The following is a 21,836-nucleotide window of genomic DNA, read 5'->3' as shown; positions in this document are numbered from 1 at the left end:
AGTCCTTAGACACGAATCCCTAAGACTGTATCATATACACCTCCTCCTCGAGGTTGCCATTGAGGAACACAGTTTTTATATTCATTTGCTAGATCTCATAATCATAGTATGCTGTAATAGCCAATAGAATTCGGATGAATTTTTGACATGAATACGAGTGAGAAGGTTTCGTCATAATCAACACCTTGTCATTGACGATATCCCTTAGCCACTAACTTTGCGTTATAAGTCTCTACCTTTCTATCTACTCCGATAACCTATACTCGTAATAATCTTCTCGTAGGTCTAAAGATCATTATCCTTAACATTCTCTTCTATAATATGTTCCACATATCTTTTAGGAGGATGAGATACTTTATCGAACCTACATAAAGTCGAAACTTCTGTGCTAGGTACTTGAACAACCTCGGGCTGTGGAGTGATGCTTGAGCTAGGTTCTCTGGTCTCACTCAACTCTATTACGCTCCTATTGTCTCCATAAAAAATGTGTTACTTCTCGAGAAACACCGCTCTCTTAGCTACAAAAACATTAATGAAAGTGACTTATTGGCATGTATTCTCTGGTGTACATCTCCCTTACCCAACACGACAAAAACATTAATGAGGGTGACTTGTTGGCATGTATTCTCTTGTGCACGAGATGATCATGCTTCTCAATTAATTTCCTTATCGCTTTGGGTTAAGCAAAGAGTGATCTCTTTGTTGATCATCGAAAAGGAAAGGCCGGAGATCATAGAGAGTAAGTGGTTCATGAGTTTTTGCTTATGTGTTGCTTAAGTGAGGAGGAGAAAAGTGAAAAGTGTCATGATTATTATCAACGTAAATATCTTATATCTTCTTCGTTGCAGGCTAACATGAAAATAAATTGGTCTAATAGAAACATGGATAGTAAACAGACAAACAAACAAACTGACGATTTAATCTAAATTGTGAAGCTGTCGCTCGAGTAGGAAGCCGACCCTTTTTGTCTCTTCTAACTGTACTTGTATTCTTACCAATTAGTACTATCTGCAATGGAGGCGGCATGCAATACTAGTAGTTAGGAACAACTTTTACTACAGATTTGATCCATAAAAATAATAATTCTGATCACAGTCGTACGAAATCTATGACTATTTTTCTATGCATCCCAATGAGAAGCATAAGATGATGAATCCACCGACGAAATGAATCTGCATGTGAAGCATTTTTAATATTAGAAGTGATGCTTATGGACCGAAAGTACATTTGGCAAAACAAAATAACCACAATAAGTATGATGGGATATAAACCGTTCTGGCTATAGTGAGAATACTTCTTTACAATATCATGAGACAAACGGGTAGAAGAGCGTTTCCATGTCCTAAAGTCACAAGCCCTCGGCCAAGAACACAAATGTACTGATGAGGCCATGAATGTTTGATACAGTAAAACAAATCAGAAATGAGCATAAAGGGAGTAATTTTGGGTCGACCAAACTTGCCTAATATTTTCCTTACCCCATTAATCATTTTGATTAAAAAAAAAGAACCCCTAGAAAGAGAAACTTAGCTTCTGATGAACATAACTCTCGCTACAGCCATATGCTACTACCAGTCAACCACTTGCTGATAAGAAGATATGATAGTCAATTAAATGGTCCATTCCAATAATCACAAAGTCGTTTATACTAATAACATTTATCACACTATCAAAAGAGCATTTACTGAAATGAACCATCACTACAATAGAATAGAGACTGTTTGCTTAGTCGGCTCACTCTAGATTGCACCATAGTTAAGCCTTAGTCTCAACAATTGGAATATCGGACTATACTTGCAGATATTAAAATAACAAAACTTCAGTCTATTCAAGTTCATATCCAGAATTGCTAATCTCAAAAGAAAAAAAGCAATCTCAGACATTACTCAAACTAAAACATGCATCAGAGAGAGAAAGCAACCACTGGGCAACACTAGTGTTACCTAACTTGAACAGCAGCTGGGTTTCTTCAGTGTAGAAGCATCATCCTTTACGTTTATTCTCTCACCTTTACTAGGTACAGAAGATGTTGCATCATCACCTGCTTCGACTGCCTTCTTACTCACAATACGGTATATCTGAGTCAAGACCTCTTGAAATGCGTTGTCCACATTCATTGCTTCTAATGCAGATGTTTCCATAAAATATAGGGATTCCCTCTCAGCATAAGCCTTGCCGTCTTCGGTCGGAACAGCAACAAGGTGTCGGAGGTCCGACTTATTCCCAATGAGCATGACAACTATGTTAGGATCTGTGTGGTCCCTCAACTCTTTTAGCCAACGTGAAACATTCTCAAATGTAGGACGTCTGGTAACATCATAGACGAGCAGTGCACCTACTGCTCCCCGATAATAAGCACTTGTTATGGCACGATACCTGCATTTGAAGGTCAAATTAAGCAATATATATTATGAGCATAATTTCAACCTGAAATGCACCAATTAGCACTTGATATGCTTTCCAGCTTGTGCCAGATCTGACAATTTTAACTTAGGGTTTACCACAACCTCCAAGATCATTTCTGCATGTCTGTATTTACCATGGTTGTGACCAGTGGTATAGATTACACATACATAGATCTGTACATCGTCTGTGCAAATTATAGTCAATGCAAAGAAACATAAGTGTTCAACATGATGAACACATACTTGCTCTCCACAAGATTGATGAGCATGTCGAATTATCATGTCAGAATATTCAGATTAGGGTCACAACAAACTCAGGTCCACCTAATGGTTGTTATATCAACAATCAACTAAATGTTGGATTTATGCAAATGACCAACATATATTGAGAAAAAGCTCAACTACATGTTCTTTTCATTGTCATCAAAGGTGCAGACACCTTTTGATGATCCTAACGTATGCTAGCAGAACAAAGTACATTGACATCCCAAGTAACTGTTCCGTGATTCAAAAGCAAGTTTTCACAGGAGACGGGAAACATCAGTAAATATTGTTGTTCAAGGCTAATGAAGTGCTGCCATGAACAGCAGGATATTGTTCAATGATTGCAATGTTCTTGACAAAGTACCATAATATGAAAGGACACAGAATTCCAATGATGCATATGGAGTAAAAAACTACTGAGATATGCTGTTAATAATGTTAAGATTAATTCAAATAGTTATGATTAGATAAAATAAAAGAAAAAAATAGATTTAAATAAAAAAATGAGGGTGAAAGATTTATTGGGATATGATAGATTTTTTTCATTGGTTTAAAAGACTTGTACTTTATCTTTTGATCAATATAAATAGGTACTCTTGGATCAATCCAAAGCACTGCAAATTGGAAGTACTCTTAGTATCTTCTACTATTTTCTTCGCCTTCTCCCTGAAGTTCTGTAGAAAAGCCAACAGTGTGGTACCAGAGCCTGGTTCAAAGAAGATCAACAAGAGTACATTGATTAAAAAGAAAAGAAGACTAGTACATCCAGAAAAACAAACAAGAAGATGGTAGGCATTGAAGTGTTCATAATTAACTTCTTCCTATCTTCAAAGGTGATAATTATCAATTTTGGACTGTTAAGATGAAAACTCTATTTATTTCACAAGGATTATAGAATTTGGTAGAGAATGATTATGTTAAGTATGACCTACAGGATCTTAATATTACTAAAGATAAAAAAGATCAGATGAATAAGAATATGCAGAAAGATGTAAAAGCTCTCTACATGCTACAACAAGCAATAGATGATTCCCTTTTTCCCCGAATCATAATGACATCAACATCAACAGAAGCTTAGAAAATATTAAAAAGTGTGTTTGGAGGCGCAGACAAGATAAAAATTTCAAAGCTCCAAATTCTTCAACATTAATTCGAAACCCTTATGATGAAAGATTCTGAATCTATCACTAATTTCTTCTCAAAAGTATCTTCTATTATGAATCAAATGAGATCTTATGGTGAATCTAAAGATCCAACTGTAGTAGAAAAAGTTTTACGAAGTTTATCTCCAAAATTTGATATGATTTTTGCTTCTATAGAAGAAGCTAAAGATACAAATACATTGTTTATTGATAATTAATGGACTCCCTTTTAGTTCATGAACAAAAAGTAAACAGATCTTCATATGAAACTTCAAAACAAACTCTTTAAGTGAAGATATATCAGAAGAAGGACCAAAAGAAAAATTCAAAAGCTAGATCTTAAGGGAGAGATTAAAATAACAGAGGTTGTGATCAATCAAATGAGGGACAAAGGAACTCGAATGAAGGTAATAAAGAAACCCGTCGATGTTTTTGTTGCAAAAAAATTATACATATTGAAAAAGATTGTTGGTACAAAAATAAAAACTAAATGTTCCTCTCTGCTCTTACCGTAAAAAATATGGTCATCTTAAGAAAGATTGTTGGAATAAAAATCAAATAAATTATCATAAAAAAAATAATAGTAAAGAAAAGGATGAAGAAAATTTTTTCTTTATAGCATCTGATGAAGAATATTCTAAATCTATTTGGTTTTTGGATAATAGATACAATAATCATATGATAGAGGACAAAAGTTTATTCTAAAGGCTTGATGATTTAGTCAGATCTACAATGCAAATGAGAAATAACAATAAAGTTCAAGTGGAAGGAAAATGAACAGTTGCTGTGAACATCAAATCTAGTAAAAAAATCATTGATGATGAGATGGTTATTCCTGGTTTAAAATAAAATCTCATTAGTATAGGGCAACTGATGAGAAAAGGATATTATACTTTTTTTTTATGATGAAAAATGCTCGATTTATGATTAAAAAAAAAATTAATAGCAACTATGAGGATGACAGAAAACAAAATATTTCCCTTATTATTTTCGGATTTCTCCTTACGTGCTATTGTTACTGATGAATCGATATTATGACATAAAAGCTATGATCATTTGAATTTTTGTGGGTCTATACAAACTATCTCGAACCCTTAAAAATTCAAATTGATAAGAAGAGGTCTCAGAACAAGACTAAAGTTGATGAAAATTCTAATGAGAGCGATGAGGAGCCACAATTCAAGAAGCGAAAAGTTCTGAATTCTGTTCCATTTACCGCTGGTAAACCTATTACAAAGACTATAAAAAAAAAGGAGAGTACCAATAGTGATGAAGATGAGGATGACAGTTTTGAAGAAAGTTATGATGATAAACATTTAAAAGGGCAACAAGCTAAAAAGTCTCAAGCATAAAAAAACAACAGTGGTTCTGATGAGTCTTTTGAGGAAAGTGAAGATGAGCAACCAGTAAAGATTCCGAAGAAGGTTAAAGATGCAAAAATGGTAGATATAACTCCTTAAAGTGAAAAACAAATTGCTACGAAGTCAGAAATAAAAGGGCCCAAAACTCTCACTACAAGTCAGACTCAAACTCTTCAGAAAATCCACCAAAACTTAAAGAAGACTTTCAATCCTCTGAAGATCATGAAGACTTGCAAACCTATGGAACTAGTTGATAAGGAGAAATTCAAATGGACTACTGTAGCACCGAATACTAGTTTGCCGATATCTTCATAAAAGTTTTGGTAAAAGAAAAGTTTTATTCCAAAGACAACTTCAAATTACAACTATTTGAATTAAGAGGGTGTGTTAAAATTAATTCAAATAATTAGGATTAGATAAACTAAAAGATAAAAATTTAGATTTAAATAAATAAATAAGGGTGAAAGATTTATTGGGATATGATAATTTTTTTTATTGTTTTAAAAAATTATATTTATCTTTTGATCAATATAAATAAGTGCTCTTGGGTGAAAGTACTCCTAGTCTCTTCTACTATTCTCTTACCTTTCTCCCTGAAGTTTTATAGAAAAGCCAACAAATAATAGATGCTAATGACGAGAAAATGTAACCCTTTTAAGCATAGTCAACAAAATTAGATGATGCCAGTCCTGAATTTAATATATTCTAACACAGTGATAATACATTTAGATCTATAATGAGGCTGTGGCCTTGAGCCTTAAAAAAGGGAGCTGGAGCACAATGTCAAAACCAAAATGGAAAGGTTTTAAGTACCTTCTTGCCTACAATCAGAAACTTGGTGTCCTAAGAAAAGAAAGGTAATGTAGTATCTTATTGAAAAGGGATGAATAGCTTTATGAAGCCATATACATGAAACTCCATCATACACAAAGATCTTCACATGAAGTAGACACAGAGTCACATACTAACATGCTCGCTCATTATGTTCTATATATAAACATGCTCCTATCTTTATCACATTATAAGCATTGAGGTCCTATGCAATTAGAAAACACTTGATGACCATTATGTATAAAACTTAAGATGCACCACTTGCCAGAAGTGGTTTCTAGAACATTCTCAAAGAAAATGAAGTGATGACTAAAGTAACTTTCCACATACCTAATCACACTTCCTTAACTGTTTAATCTAATGGTTATTACCTATTGTTCCAAGGCCTCACTTTTCTGAGTACTCCAGTGAATCCAGAATTTCAGTTTCCTTACAATTGAAGCTTCTTTTAAAAATATAGGAGGGAGTTCCACAATTCGTTCTCTCAAAATTGATATTGGATCAGAGCTAGAGTCTCTAAATATTTAGATTCATAGCCTCACAGGTTAAAGTTCTTTTTTTGCAACTGTCTAGATCTTTATTTGAGGGCAGGCCTTGGTCGTAAGGTTGCTCTTTTATGACCTGGGAGACCAAGATTTGGGTCATGAAAATAACATTTTTAAATATTTAAAGCTGCATACATTAACCATCTCTAGACCTCATATTGATGGAAGCCTCGTGCACTAGGTATGCCTTTTTTTTGTCTTAACCTTTATTTCCACATCTGTGATCACACCTCCATAATAAGGACTATTTACATATTGTTCACGTTGTTTAATCTAATGGTTATTACCTGTTATTCCAAGGCCTCACTTTTCTATGTACTCCAGCAAATCCAGAATTTCAGTTTCTTAACAGTTGAAACTCCTTTTAAAAATCTAGGAGGGGGTTCCACAATTCATTCTCTCAAAATTGATATTGGATGAGAATAGAATCTATAGAAAATTTAGATGGATTAACTCAACAGTTAAAGTTATTTTTTGCAATTGTCTTGACCTCTGTTTGCATATATTCTTCCTCCAAATAAACCACAAAATGACTAGATGAAGCAGATACATACTAAAAGCTCCTAAGCTTGTAGAAAAATTATTTATCAAAAGGACTCTCACTATTCTCCTCTGTAGAGATTGTCCACTACTGGTCAAACAATTCATAGTTGGAATAACAGGGGTTAGATGCTAGGGAAACCAAGGATTGAAATATCATACTGTACTAAAGTTTTGACATTCGCTCAGTACAGTACGATACTATATACCGAGCGGTATACCATTCGGTATATAATATATATATATATATATATATATATATAAGTAAAAAATCTTATATATATTTATATATAAAAATTTTTTATATATAAATATTTTTATAAAAGGTGACGTCGCGTCGCCTCGGTGACGTTACCCCGCGTGGGAGAAGGGAAAGGCGACGTTGTCGAGGCAACATTATATATATATATATATATATATATATATATATATATATATATATATATATATATATATATAAAATAAAAGGCGACGTCATGTCGCCTCGACGACGTCGCTCCACGTGGGAGAAGGGAAAGGCGACGTCGCCTTTTATAATATATATATATATATATATATATATATATATATATATATATATATATGTGTGTATATATATATGTGTGTATATATATATATATGTATATATATATATATGTATATATATATACCGCCCGTACCAAGCGGTATTATTCGAAATTGAAAACCTTAAGTTAAACATATGTAAGTTACTTTCTTATGCAAATTTTGTGAGATGGGCATAACTGAAGGACAATATCCATCTTAGAGAAATGAAACATGAAATAGATTAAATTAAAAAAAAAGAGCAAAACTAACCCATTACTCTAGCTTTTTTTTTTGCCACCTAAGTTTCTCTGAATTCTTGTTTGAACAACCTAGGCACAATCCTAACCTCATTCTCTGCCATTCTGGCTACTCTCTTAGTCTCTTATGTTCTTCTCTCTTTCTCATCTCCCCCTCCATCAACTCAGGAAGTCTAATGCTGAATGCCAGCTGGCAGCCCCTCTCTTCTTCTCATCCCTCTACATAATCTCTCTAATAATTTTGTCCCATCAAATCAATTTCTCTCCATCCTCCATTGTACTCTAACTAATCCTCCTGCCATCTCCCACTTGTTATCATCAACTTCCCCTTTATATCCTTCACTTTTCTTCTCCCACTCCCTAGAATCCCACTACTGGCTTCCTGTAGGCCTCTTTGGAGAGACAAACTATGGATATAAGAACAATGTGTTAGAACCCTTGCAGATTCTAAACTTGGGGTTGATCTCTTTAGGGGATCGGCCTCCTTGGAACTCTATAGGGGTTCCTCCCTCCAAGTTGCTGCTCAAAGGCTGCAAAAAAGATTCATCTATTGCTTATGAAAAGAGAAGGAATACATGGCTATTTATAGGGCTTCTAAACCCTAACTCCTAATAGGACTCCTACTTAAGACTCTTACTTCTAACCAACTCCTAGTAGGACTCATAGTCAAGACTCCTATTCCCTTACAACTCCTAATTCTTCTCTAAGAAAACACCTCCTACTTGAATGCCCCTCTCAATTAGGACTCTCCTAGCTAGAGTCCTAACAGTTTTACATGAATGTCCCTCTCAATTAGGGCTCTCCAAGCTAGAGTCCTAACAGACCTGCCCTCTTCAAATCAGCCTTGTCCTCGAGGCTGATGATTCGTGAATTCTGGGAATTTGATCTTCAAGTCGTCATAGTTCTCCCAAGTGGCATCTTCTATTGGTAGATTCGCCCACTTTATTAGCACTTCATTAGTGGGTCATCGTCGTCGAGTCACGATCCGTCGATCAATAATGGTACTTGGCTGGGTCTGGAGTTCTCTTTGGGTAGTCATATTTGGTGGGTGGCTTTGGGCTGTCTCCAAGCACCTATTTAAAACTTCCGTCTGGCTGTTGGTTTGTGGGTGATATGTCATACTCCTTTTTCAATTTAGTACCCTGCATATGGAATAACATTGTCCAAAATCTGCTCTTGAAGATACAAGTAAAATTTGTCACAAGCACAATGCGTCCCTTATAGCATAATTCTTTTGAGTCCCGATTGTAATGAGCCATGGGGCTTGGTGCTTCCTCCAATATTTTTTTTAAAATCTTACTAATATCTGAATCTTCCTGCCATTCCATCTTAATATCCTCAAGGAAGTCGCTGGTCAGAAGTGAAACGACCGAAACTTCAACTTGCTCGGGTAGCTGCGAAAGCGCATCTGCAAGAACATTCTCTTTCCCCTTTTTGTAAGTTATTTCAAAATCAATTCCAAGAAGTTTTGTTACCCATTTTTGCTGCTCAGGGGATGGTATCTTTCGCTCCAAAAAGTACTTGAGGCTTTTATGGTCGGTTTTATTTTGAAATCGTCGACCAATCAAGTAGGGTCTCCACCTCGTTGCTACGCGCACAATGGCGAGCATCTCCTTATCATATGTTGACTTATTTTGATGGGAGGGAGATAATGCCTTGCTAGTGTATACGAGTGGTCGACCATCTTGCATGAGAATGGCTCCAATTCTGACTCCAGATGCATCGGCCTCAATAGTGAAGGGTCGGTTAAAATATGGTAGTGTTAGCACCGATGTCGTCGTCATGGCTGCCTTAAGTTTGTCGAAGGCAACGGAGGCTCTATCCGACCATTGGAAGACATCTTTTTTCAGTAAGAAAGTAAGTGGTGCACTAATGTCGCCATAGTTTTTCACGAACTTGCAGTAGTAGCCTGTTAAACCCAGAAAGCCATGTAGCAATTTTACGTTCCTCGGGGTAGGCCAGTTTTGCATTGCTTCAATTTTGAAGGGGTCTTCTGCCACACCTTCCTCTGATATGATATGCCCAAGATATTCCACCTTCTTTTGAAGAAAGCAAAAATTCATAGTGGTTGTTGTGTGTTCAAAAGGTGGCTTTCGGTATGTCTTCTTCACATACTTGTATTTGATGATACCCGGATCGAAGGTCCAGCTTTGTGAAGATTTATGCTCTCTTTCATCAAGCAATTCATCTGTTACTAGAATAGGGTATTTATCCTTGATGGTTATGCCATTGAGAGCTCGGTAGTCAACACATAATCGCCATGTTCTGTCCTTCTTTCGTATGGGGAGCACCGGTGAAGGGTAGGGGCTGCAACATGGCCGAATAACTCCTGTTTCGAGCATCTCTTTTACAATCCATTCTATTTCATCCTTCTGGAGATGTGGATATTGATATGGCTGAGCATTTGCTGGAGGTTTGCCTGGAAGAATCATTATATAATAATCATGCCGGCGGGTAAGAGGTAGGTTGCGCGGTTCGTCAAATATATCTAAAAATTCAGCAAGCAAAGGAAGTAGATTTGGATCTTCAAATTCTGTTGACTCTCCCTTAGTTTGCTGCTCAAGTTGTACCAAAAAGCCACTGCATGCTTTATGCAAAACCTTCTTCATTTGTTGTGTGCAAATCATCGTTACGTCGCCCCCACATTTCCCGTGCAGTATCACCTGTTTCTCCTTACTGTAAAATTTCATAATTAGTTTCATAAAATTCCAAGAAAAATCACCTAATGTTGTCAACCATTTAATTCTGAGCATGGCCTCATGATCATCAAGAGGAAGAAGGAAGAAATCTGCAATTATCTCTTGGTCCTGCAACAATAGTTTCTCCTGCGGGCGCCTACGATCACACTTCAAAATCTGTCTGTCGGTGACCTTAACATCAAACCTGCAGCGATTCTCGATAGGTAATGCCATTCGGATAGCAACCTTACTGTTTAGGATATTATTAGTGCTGCTCGTGTCGATGAAAACAGTGATCGGTTGTTGTTTGAGAAGGCCTCCAACTTTCATCGTTTGCGGGTTTGAGTAGTTGGCTAGTGCATGTACCGTAACTTCGGTCGGTTGTGGCTCTTCTTCTGCATCTTCTTCTGCATCTTCTTCTTTATGTTCAATGCTCTCTTCTGGATATTTAATGACCTTTTCTTCTACTAGTTCAATGATAAAAAGTCTCCCTTTACTACAGCGATGCTTATGGCTCCACGGCTCGTCACAATGCCAACATAACCCCTTCGCAAATCGCTCCTGAAGCTCTTCTCTTGTCAACCATTTTGGTGCAGGGACTCGGTCAATAGTAGGAGGGGCTAAGGGCTTCAATATTGCTGGTTGAGGAGTGACCCTAGTCCTTCGAGCTTCGTGGTTCAATTTCTCCTCTTGATGTCGTGCGAAAGAGATGGCTGCCATAAGCGTATACGGTTGTCGCGTTTTAACTTCTCTTCGGATCTCCGGCTTCAAGCCCTCAATGAAGGTCCTCAATAGCTGTTTTTGAGACCAATCATGAGTTTGATTAGATAACCTTTCAAACCTGGTTTGGTACTCCTGAATGGTGGAAGTTTGTCGGATCTTTGCTAGTTGTCCATTAATATTCTCGTAATCGATTGGTCTGAAGCGGATCAGCAGTCCTTCTTTGAATTGTTGCCATGAAAGGACTCCGTAAGTATGTTCAAACCAGTCAAATTCACCATAGATGTATCCACGGTTTTATGGTACTGAAAATATCGCTCCGCGCACGAGATCCAACCAATCGGGTCTCCTTCTTCCCCCATCTAGAGAAGTCTACTCTCATGCATGGATAGTTGGGTTCAGTCATAGAGCCTCCCCTCCCTTAGAACTCATCTCTTCGAGCCTGGTGCGATTGGGCAAAGCTCTCTCCGTGATATGATTTTTTCGGGCTTAGTGGTCGGCCCAATCTGAGTTCGGTAAAGAGTGTCCGAATCTTATCCTCCATTCACGCCTCCAAGGCTTCGAATTTAGCATTGATTGCCTCCTTGGATGCCATAGTATATGGCCCCAAATCAATGATGTTAAGATCTCTCTTTTGCTGTTGGGTTAAAGGCATGTATAGGTTGAGAGAAGTGATGGTCGAAAGTGTTGGTGGATTGGTGGATGTAGGCTGCGGTTTAGGCTTGTTTTGTGGCTGTTTTGGGTGCAGTTTGAGGGTGGGGTTTAGTAGAGTTTTAGGGCTGTGGATGAAAGTTTTGGATCTGTGGTAGATGGTAGCAAAGGTTTGACAGAAATCCGTGGAAGTTACAGCAAGTATGTGCTGTCTTGTAAGAGTAGAATTGTCGTCGAAGAAACAACGGTTTCTCGACGTAATTTCCACCAAAAACTTGGGAGAATTGAGGAGGGAATTGATAGCAAAATCACAGTTTATATGACAGCAAGGATATCTAATTTAATCAAGAAAATTTCGGCAGTATAACAGCAAGGAAATTGGTGCAAGTTGCAATTGCAGAATTATCGTCAAAAAATTTCAGCGGGTTACGATGAAAATTTGCAGCAACATAAAATCGTTTTTAGAGATGAATTTCTTAATAGATCAATCTTAGATGGAAGCCAAGATGATCTATGAAGTGTATAAGAAATTTCATTCAAAAAGATTGCAAATAGATGGGTTAAGGCAACGATATGCAGCTGAAATTTTCTGCAGCATAGATTTTCAAGTGCAGCAGATTGGACATAAAAGATCAGTAGTTTATATTGAGAATTTTTCGATGAAACCAAAGGGAAATCTACTGTTAGGAAGTGTCAAAGATGTCATAAAAATTTCGTAGAAATTTGGATAGAAAAAGCACAGTAGCAAGATCAAACAGATGGTGCTATGCGGCTTGAATTCTGCAATTCAAGTGCAGCAGATTGGACATAAAAGATCAGTAGTTTATATTGAGAATTTTTTGATAAAACCAAAGGGAAATCCACTGTTAAGAAGTGTCAAAGATGTCATAAAAATTTCGTAGAAATTTGGATAAAAAAAGCACAGTAGCAAGATCAAACAGATGGTGCTATGCGGCTGGAATTCTGCAATGTATCTTTCGTCGTAAAGATGAAAACTTTGTGACGAAAAGTTTATGTAGCAATATAGGAACGATTTTTTTTTTTTTTGATTTTCGAATAAGGATAACTAAATTGCAGCAGCAGTAAGGTAGGAAACCAGAACCTGTTGCAATTCACGGGGAGATCAAAGGATGATCCGTGGTGGTGGAGATGATGACGGAATTCGGTGACGATCTTTTAAGCAATTGTGGGAATTGCTTTGGATGGTTGTAGAGGGTTGATGGATGGCTGTGGAAGGGCAGCGAGACGCCAAGAACGCTGCTCTGATACTAGGTGTTAGAACCCTTGCAGATTCTAAACTTGGGGTTGATCTCTTTAGGGGATCGGCCTCCTTCGAACTCTATAGGGGTTCCTCCCTCCAAGTTGCTGCTCAAAGGCTGCAAAAAAGATTCATCTATTGCTTATGAAAAGAGAAGGAATACATGGCTATTTATAGGGCTTCTAAACCCTAACTCCTAATAGGACTCCTACTTAAAACTCTTACTTCTAACCAACTCCTAGTAGGACTCATAGTCAAGACTCCTATTCTCTTACAACTCCTAATTCTTCTCTAAGAAAATACCTCATACTTGAATGCCCCTCTCAATTAGGACTCTCCTAACTAGAGTCCTAACAGAATGTCCCTCTCAATTAGGACTCTCCTAGCTAGAGTCCTAACAGTTTTACATGAATGTCCCTCTCAATTAGGACTCTCCAAGCTAGAGTCCTAACACAATGCTATCCAATTAGTTTGCAGATTTCCTTCACAAAACCCAAGAATATATTTCTTAGGTTAGCCCAACTCAACCACACCAAACCCACCAAAACAAACAAACAATTAACGTCAACTGCTTTCACATGGTGCTCAGCCAATTTGTATTTCAGTTAATAGGTATCACTTTGAAATGAAGAAATGTTTGTTTCAAGTTGCAGTTAATGGATATCACTTTGAAATAAATATATGTTAGTTTCAAATTGAAGGATGGTAACCAGGCTCAACCTAAAATGAAAATTTTTACAACAAAATTTCCTCCTAAAATTCTAAACCTAAATATGATTAGATTTCTTTTGATCTTATTGACTAGGACGAGTTGTGCCACCATAATAAGGTTCCTCCTCTATAATTTGGTTGACCACCACAGGAGTTGTGAAAACAAACCTCTTGACTGGGTAAAGCTCTATATTTTGACCCACCCTAGAACCTGTATTCCAGATGCCATGCACACCTTTTTGCTGACACAATAAGATTGTTGATTCAGTCACGTATTTTTTGGCATTGGATCAAGTTTGTATTCCATAACTCAGAATTTAAGACATAATCAACACTTTAAATTTTAGCAGTTTGAGTTCCTTCTCTTATTTGATGGCTTACAATATTTTTCTTGTTTAGATGTTTAAGTAGCATATTACTATTATAATAATCACTGTTGGAAACCTAATGCAAACTAAATGTATTGTATTTCCTATATTTTCTTGTTTAGATGTTCAAGTCACCGTTGGATAGTCTGATCCTATCTTTTGTTAACTACTTAGATCTTCAAACTCAATAAAAGGTCGCTAGGAGAAATACTTGCCCATTATAATAAAATAAACGCCAGTTGACTTCGATTTTGTTCCGAGCAGGTTAATTCACTGCCAAGTTCGACTGCATCCAATTTGTATCAGATGAAATCTTCACCTACCAAGTGAGGTGTTCCCTGATTCTTCTCCAGGACACGAGATCCTAATTCGCTAGAAACCTAAGAAACCCCTTTCACAACCCAAGAAATGGATCCGCGTGTCAACCTTAGTCAACTTCAAGAAACGAATAAGGAAATCAGAGGGAGAGGGGGAGGGAGAGAGTACCTCTCTTGGCCGGCGGTGTCCCAAATCTGGGCCTTGAGAACCTTGGTGTCGACGGTGATGCTGCGGGTGGCGAACTCGACGCCGATGGTGGACTTGGACTCGAGGTTGAATTCGTTGCGTGTGAAGCGGGAGAGGAGGTTGGACTTGCCCACCCCGGAGTCCCCGATCAGCACTAGCTTGAACAAGTAGTCGTAGTCGTCCTCCGCTCGGTATCCTGCCATCCCTCCCTGTCCCCTTATCCTCTTCCGTCTGCTCTCTCTCTTCTCTCTCTCTCTCTCTCTCTCTCTCTGCTCTGCGGCAACCACCGTCCACCACGGCTCAAGAAATAACTACCACCGAAGTTGTTCGGTGTAGTTTCGATCGGTCGAGGTGAGATTTTGGTGGAGACGGTGGATTGGATGATCGTCGCGGAAGAACAAGATTAGCACACAGGAAGAAGCGTGAAAGAGAGAGAGAGAGGAAAGACAGAAAGAGGTCTTTTTTACCTGAAACGATTTTACTCGCCTCTTTACCACTCGTGTTATTGGGTTTAACTTGGGACCCGGATACTTGAGGCATGGTCTCTCGGAGGCCTATGGATCGGGCTTCATTCGGAGGCGAGGAGAAGTGCCACGATGGACGGAAGGACAATCAAGGTTTGATAAAGGAGAGAGAAAGGTTATTTCAATCACCATACCGGTGTCTCCCCAGATCTCCTATTTCGTGTTATTGGTCCTATAAAGTTGGGCGAATCTCTCGTCGATGGTGCAAGAAAGGGGTATCGATCTGACGCGAGGGATTCAATTCACCGTTGCACTTTGCCTAACCCGTTTCCAGAAGGAAAGCGACACACCCTTCTGCCATCCAATGGAAGACGAAGCGGCAGAGGAGGGGAAGAGAGAAGATGCTTGTGCTGGTCCGCCTTGAGCTGCTTCTCTCAAATGCAAATAAAACCTTTCTGGATTTGATAATTTAAAGTCCCATAATGATCTTTTCAAACCCTCGGGAAATGCAAGAAAAGCAAACTTAGATAGAAAAGAGAACAGAGATGTCAAGAAACAGTACAAAGAACAGACATTTCTTCCTTGTAAAGATGACACCTAAGAGTTATAGAAGCAATCATAGGTGAAATATCCTCCTCATTATAGTATTTAAGAGTCGACTTGGGGTGGATCTTGGGACAATAATTCCACCTAAACCAACCTGAAGCCACCACTTGTGGGACCAATTGGAATTGGAGTCAACGCTGTTGATTTTTGGATACAGTAAAGTCAACTCAATAGCTGTTTCTCACTTCTTCTTCTACCACAAGCAACACATGAAAGAGAGTCATATCGTCGAACACACTAAGATAGAAAGGGAGCTGAAGCCATAATTCAGTAAGGCCTTCTGCCGATGATGTTGCCGTGGGGATCGTACTCGCAGACGCCGTAGGTGTCGCCGCTGTCGCAGAAGATCCTTGCGCAGCCGACGCGCTGCGTCGTCCTCCACACCATCTGCGTGTAGTGGTAGCAGTCGGCGTTGCTGGAGCAGGTGTTGGTTCTGTAATCGTAGAAGCGCTGCTCGGCCGCCCAGGCGGCGACGACGTCCCGGATCGTCCAGCTCTTGCCTTGCCCCCAGAAGATGTTCTCGCCGTAGGACAAGGTGGAGTGCACCAGCGCGCAGTCCCGCTTCCGCTGGTTGGCGTACTGCAGCGCGACGTCGGCCAACTGGGTGCTCCACTGCAGGGGAGGGACCCCGATGCTCTTCCGCAGCTCGTTGTGGGGAACAAGGAACTCCGCTGCGTCGCCGCTCACTGCGCTGAGAAAACGGCCATCTACGTGAGAGAGGAGGAGTGGGACGATGAGGAGGAAGGTGGGAAGAGAGTTGATGATGGCCATGACACGACAATGTCGAATGAGAGAGAAGGATTGTTCTTTCTTGGAGTCGATGAGAATTGTGTGGGTTATATACTGATGGTAATCCATGAGAGGTTTGGTGGTGGGATCATGTGAGCATGTGAGTGAGGCAGGAATAAGAAGGATTAGAACTCAAAAGTCAGTGCTCGGGAACATGATCAGGTAGCTAATCATGGTTGTAAGTCCGGCTACGTGTTGTTGTGGTGGTGGTGAGAAGAAATGTCTGCATCAATGTTCTCCGCATTCCACCACCAGATGTAAGACGGAGGAGAGAGAGACAGCGTCAAAAGTCAACGATGTAGGAGATTATGACAAGAGATACATGGAGACACATGCTCCCCATGTGGAATTCAGTATGTTTAGTCTTGACGAACTCAAATACATGCTGTTATATGCTTGTTGCATTCTGAGAACATGGAAGGAGGTATGAAAGTCCTACGAGTGTGTTTTGTTTAATGTATTTGATGTTATGGTAGAGTTGCATGCAAGCCATGCATGCTTTAATAATGTTCAGAAACCATTTTTATTGGCCACAATGCTGTTTCAAGGAGAAAAAATGTTAAAGAACTACCAAAACGTTAGATTCTCTCAGATGAGGAATGTAGTCATATATTGTTCAGGCATTACTATCATGTGGAGAGAAGTTTTAAGCTGTATTTTATATTGATATATGTATTAAATCTTAAAAATGATTCACTAAGGAGATTAGTAACTGAGAACATTGATGTTTCTCTCACTATTTTGGTTCTGCAAAATCAACTGTCTGAGACTGGCAAAGAGGGAGAAAACTGTTACCTGTTTACACAATGAATGAAAATATTATCCTACTTTCAAATTAAAGGCATTTGGACTCGTCAAATTTGCATAAACATGGAGAACAAATTATTGTGAATGTAGGCAGCAAATATGAAGAAACAGAAGAACTATAAGAGTTGTTCCTCTTTCACTCTCTGCAATCTTCATGGTACAAAGACCCCCCAGTATCCTGCTCTACAAATGCGTCTTCAGTAAAGAAAGAAGATTAATCTCTTTCTCTGTTTTACTCGACAAGAAGTCCATCTCCTCTTTTCCAGTGTCTCTGTGTTTTTTCGAAATATAGCAGCTCCATCATCCTCGAGGTTGCTTTCACAAGTACTTTCAAAACTAGATCCAGTCAAACCACATGAATAAACATGCGAGTAAAGCATCAGCTTGAAAAGAAACAGACTGATCTCCAATCAGGTAAGAGGTCCTCATCAAACTGCATTATTTGCACCCTTCCACAAAAACACATAGATATAAGTTTACCTTAGACACTACATTATCCTATATCTGCTGAAATGGATCACACTGAAACATCAATACCTTAGCATAAAGAAGCAACTCTTAAGGCATAATGATTCTGTGTAACTTTCATAGTTGTCAGGCTTTCTAGATGTCTTCCCATGGTGGTACATCTATAAGAAAAAAACTCTGTTTAGTGAATAGAATTCATGCATGAACTTAATTAGCTGAAACATCTATGAGGACCTCTCGTCGGGGAATGTTGTGCCAATAGACATGCTCCTATCCTATACAGCATAAGTAAAAAGATCGCGTTACCATGTATTGGTACTGTTGACATGCTTCAATACGGTGCCTACTGATACCTTTCTTTGCTTGGTAGGTACCCATCTGTGCTGACTGCCAAGGCAACCCTAGATATCGTATTCCAACTTTCCAAGATAAACGTCTGAATGAGCATCCCAGAGGCAAACTTAACATAATAAAAAGGGCCAATTTTGCAATGTATCTGACTACTGCAATGTAAAAACCAAACAGATGCATATTGTCAACAACAAACAACAAGGCGCAGATACTACAACCACCCATACCATGTCAAACAATATAAACTACAAAAACGACATAGGCAGAAGCGCAAAGATCAATATGGTTGACCTTGATGAACAAATATACCCTCTAATTTCATTTCAAATAGCAGTCAAGAAAGCTTACTAAATCTAATGATCTAAAGAATTTTCATGTCAAGACTGTGAGTATAAATTAACCCATGTAAAACATGCATGGGAGAAAAAGGATGTCAATTCAGTCAATCAATAAATTTGTCGAAAAACGAGGGGGCATAGCCTCAAGGTAAAAATGATTTAGAATTATCCTCATACCAGATGCCACCATGCATCCAAAAATAAATGAATAAGGTGCTAGTAAGAAAAGTACAAGTTACTTCTAACCGAGGATGCAAATAAATTTCAGGACTGAAATCTGAGTGTCTTTATCATACATATCTACCATGGGTTATATTTCGCTATCAAATCACATATATATATCCTAACATATGAAACACCAAAAACGAAATCTAACATCAGGTTTTCTCTACTGAAGTAAGATTCGCCATCTTTTCTACAAAATGATCAACATTTATCCCATTCCGACACATGTTTTCCACCTCTCTTATCTTTCCTTCACTTTGTTCATCATCTGAATCTCTTCTTTTCAACTGGACTACCTTAGTAACAGAAGAACCTGGTATCTCTGTAAGAAATTGTTCCCAAAACACATCATTTACTCCAGTGGGCATGGTAGATGTGGTGGTACTGGTTGCTTGATCTCGCAATGAATCAACCTCAGTAGCTGCAGGTTCTAAATTAACATCTATCTCAGCAACCTTGATCCTTGAATCTGTTTGATTTTCAGCTGCAGGAATACCAGGAGTTTCCACATGGCTCATACATTCTGCTGTCTCTGGAGACGAATGGATATCTCCCAGACAAGGTGAAGAAGGATATAAGTTAGGCAAAAGTGATTGCAGACTTGCACCAGTCTCCACTGATGATGCATTCATTTCAGTGAGAAGAACATCAGTGGGAAGGCAAGCCACAATGCTATCATAGCACATGTCATCACCGGAAGTTTGACTAACACCTCTGAAGAAATTCTCCAATGAATTCAACGATGACTCCATCTTCTCAAAAGGCTCCATGTCAAATATCTGAATAGATGCATAGTCTGATTTTTCACCTGCCAAGGGCTGCTGGAAAGTGACAATTTGATTATCTTCCATAGCAGTGTCCTCATTGAAGTAATTGATTTTTGGCAATCGCCTCTTCTTGCTGAGAAGATCAGAGTCTTGTACAAGGTTAGACAGGAACCAAGGCTCCTGCACGATCTGTGTCAAGAAGGCCATCAAATTTCTATGTCGGTCTCCCAGGACCTGTAATCTTTCCTCTAAGGACTGCATTTGGTGCTCCATTCCATGCTGCTTGTGCACATTCTTCCGAAGCTCATTCACAAGCATAGCCTTTTCTTGCTTAAGCCGCTCAATCTCCTCTTCAAGATCCTGTTTTTGAGCTTCCGACAGTGGTCCTGAAGAGCTACCTTGGTTGTGCGGCGAATGGCTATATACTGGCTTGCGTCTGTGTATGTTCTTCAGGAGGTGCTTTTCTCCTCGTATAAAATCCTCATTTGCAAACTCCCACTGATCAGGGTCTATCTTTCTGAAACCCTGCAAGGGTCAATGAACAGTTTAATATCTTTTGAATCACACATCAGAAACACTAACCAGTTCACACCACTTGAAGATCATCAAGGCAAAAAAGGTATTCATACTTATCTAAGTCATGTTTACTAACTTATTGCCAATCGAACTCGCAAATTGAAGAGAGGGAAGAAAGGAAGAACTTGTCCAAAACTCTACACGATCTAAAATAAATCGACATGTAGAAAAACTAATTAACAGAACCATCAGAATGGTGGAAAATAGACCACCGGCTCAATCAACTCATCTCTAACCAATTTCAGAAGTTCAAGATCACAACAAGAACATCTTGGTTCAAGAACCAAGAATGAGGTATGAAAGCTTTGATAGAAAGCAGAAATCACTTCTGCGAACTGAACTTTCTCTCGTTCTCTACAAAAGACAAATCATACAAATAAAGCAGCCAAGAAAAGTATGCCAATTAACAATCAAACAGGAAGCAAAATACAGATTCCAACTGTTAGAAAGGAGAGGCCTTTCCATGGAATTGTTCCACTTACGTAAGTGTTGAGCTGCCTCACAAAGCTGGAGAAGTTTCTGTGCTTAAAATACTTGGGCAGCAAATCCCTAGCGAACTCCAGCTGATTCCACACGACGAAGCTCAGGTTGGTGGGGCTCCACGAGACAATGGAGTTCGTGGCCGGGTCGTCCACCATCTCGTACGTCTTGGTGAGGAACGGGGGAGGGGAACTCGAACTCGAACTCCCCCGTGGGCTCTCCATCCCTATCAACAAATCGAACACCAACGACCGAGGAATTAGGTCGAATCGCATCCAATCATGGAAGGATCAACCTCGAGACCGCCGTCCCACCCAAGAACCTCGATCGATCTGCTGCTCCCTCTTCCAACGGGTCGCACCCCAAAAAGAAACAATCTTGAACAGCTTCTGATCACCGAGCAGGCGACACCGGCGAACACCCTGCGGAAAGGTCCGGCCTTTACGGCGAGGAGGCTCGAAGGGAAGCAAGAGAGGAGAGGAAGAAGAACCAGAAGAAAGAATGCTTTTTCTTCCTCCTCCCTTTCGATCTGCTTCTGTGGATTGGGTAATAATCTTTATAGGGAGAAACCAATGGAGATTTCGTATGTTTTACTTTCGTCTCATTGAAATTTCCAGAAGAAAGAAAGGAAAAAAAAAAAAAAATTCATTTGACTTTAGATATAGATATATATTACTCTCATTTCATTGCCTTAAATATTTTACACTTTGTTAAATGAATGAATTTTTACATATATCTCCGACCTCAAATAGTTGTTTTGGTACTCATATTAATATTTATATACTCTTCCACAAATTAGTTTTAGTTTTTATAATATTTTTTTATAAAATGATATCTTTATTTAGGAAATAAAACTATATATATATTCTCTTTTTCTTTGATTTATAATAACAATTTTATATAAAGTGAAATATTATTAGGGTAAAATCATGTATATATATATATATATATTATTATTATTATTTAATTCTTTATGAGGCAAAGTGAATATGGATCACAATCAATAACATTAATAATAAAATAATAAATCTCGACTATTTTATTTTAAGTCCGAATCTTTTATCGTTGGGATCCGTAAAAAGTTTGATGCGAATTACATTAAACTATTAAAATTCACTATTTTTATTATTTTTTACCATTTTATTACTGATATTTTAAGCATAATGTGCCATAGGATCCAAAGA

General features: G+C 38.5%; 3 protein-coding genes across 4 annotated transcripts; all 3 read right to left on the bottom strand.

Annotated features, from left to right (window-relative positions):
• Positions 1-1,642: 1,642 nt before the first annotated feature.
• LOC135607717 (ras-related protein Rab11D-like) lies at positions 1,643-15,672 on the bottom strand. Of its 2 annotated transcripts, XM_065099731.1 has the most exons (3): positions 15,249-15,672; positions 14,764-15,092; positions 1,643-2,376 (listed from the first exon to the last, which is right to left on the bottom strand). In XM_065099731.1, exons 2-3 carry the CDS (start codon positions 14,982-14,984, stop codon positions 1,944-1,946), a joined length of 654 nt encoding a protein of 217 aa, XP_064955803.1. In that variant the 5' UTR covers positions 14,985-15,092; positions 15,249-15,672; the 3' UTR covers positions 1,643-1,943. The 2 variants fall into 2 exon arrangements, with proteins under 2 accessions (XP_064955803.1, XP_064955802.1); XM_065099730.1 differs by lacking the exon at positions 15,249-15,672 and having other exon boundaries at positions 14,764-15,230.
• A 192-nt stretch (positions 15,673-15,864) lies between these two features.
• On the bottom strand, positions 15,865-16,679 carry LOC103978394 (pathogenesis-related protein 1-like). Its single transcript, XM_009394173.3, has one exon. The coding sequence runs from the start codon at positions 16,620-16,622 to the stop codon at positions 16,119-16,121; it is 504 nt and encodes a 167-aa protein (XP_009392448.2). The 5' UTR covers positions 16,623-16,679; the 3' UTR covers positions 15,865-16,118.
• A 2,068-nt stretch (positions 16,680-18,747) lies between these two features.
• LOC103978393 (heat stress transcription factor A-4b) lies at positions 18,748-21,255 on the bottom strand. Its single transcript, XM_018822791.2, has 2 exons — positions 20,655-21,255; positions 18,748-20,121 (listed from the first exon to the last, which is right to left on the bottom strand). Exons 1-2 carry the CDS (start codon positions 20,925-20,927, stop codon positions 18,982-18,984), a joined length of 1,413 nt encoding a protein of 470 aa, XP_018678336.2. The 5' UTR covers positions 20,928-21,255; the 3' UTR covers positions 18,748-18,981.
• Between the last annotated feature and the right edge of the window lie 581 nt (positions 21,256-21,836).

Source organism: Musa acuminata, chromosome BXJ2-3 (genome assembly GCF_036884655.1).
Source record: "Musa acuminata AAA Group cultivar baxijiao chromosome BXJ2-3, Cavendish_Baxijiao_AAA, whole genome shotgun sequence".
Lineage (NCBI taxonomy): Eukaryota > Viridiplantae > Streptophyta > Magnoliopsida > Zingiberales > Musaceae > Musa > Musa acuminata.
This window is presented reverse-complemented; position numbering and strand designations above follow the sequence as displayed.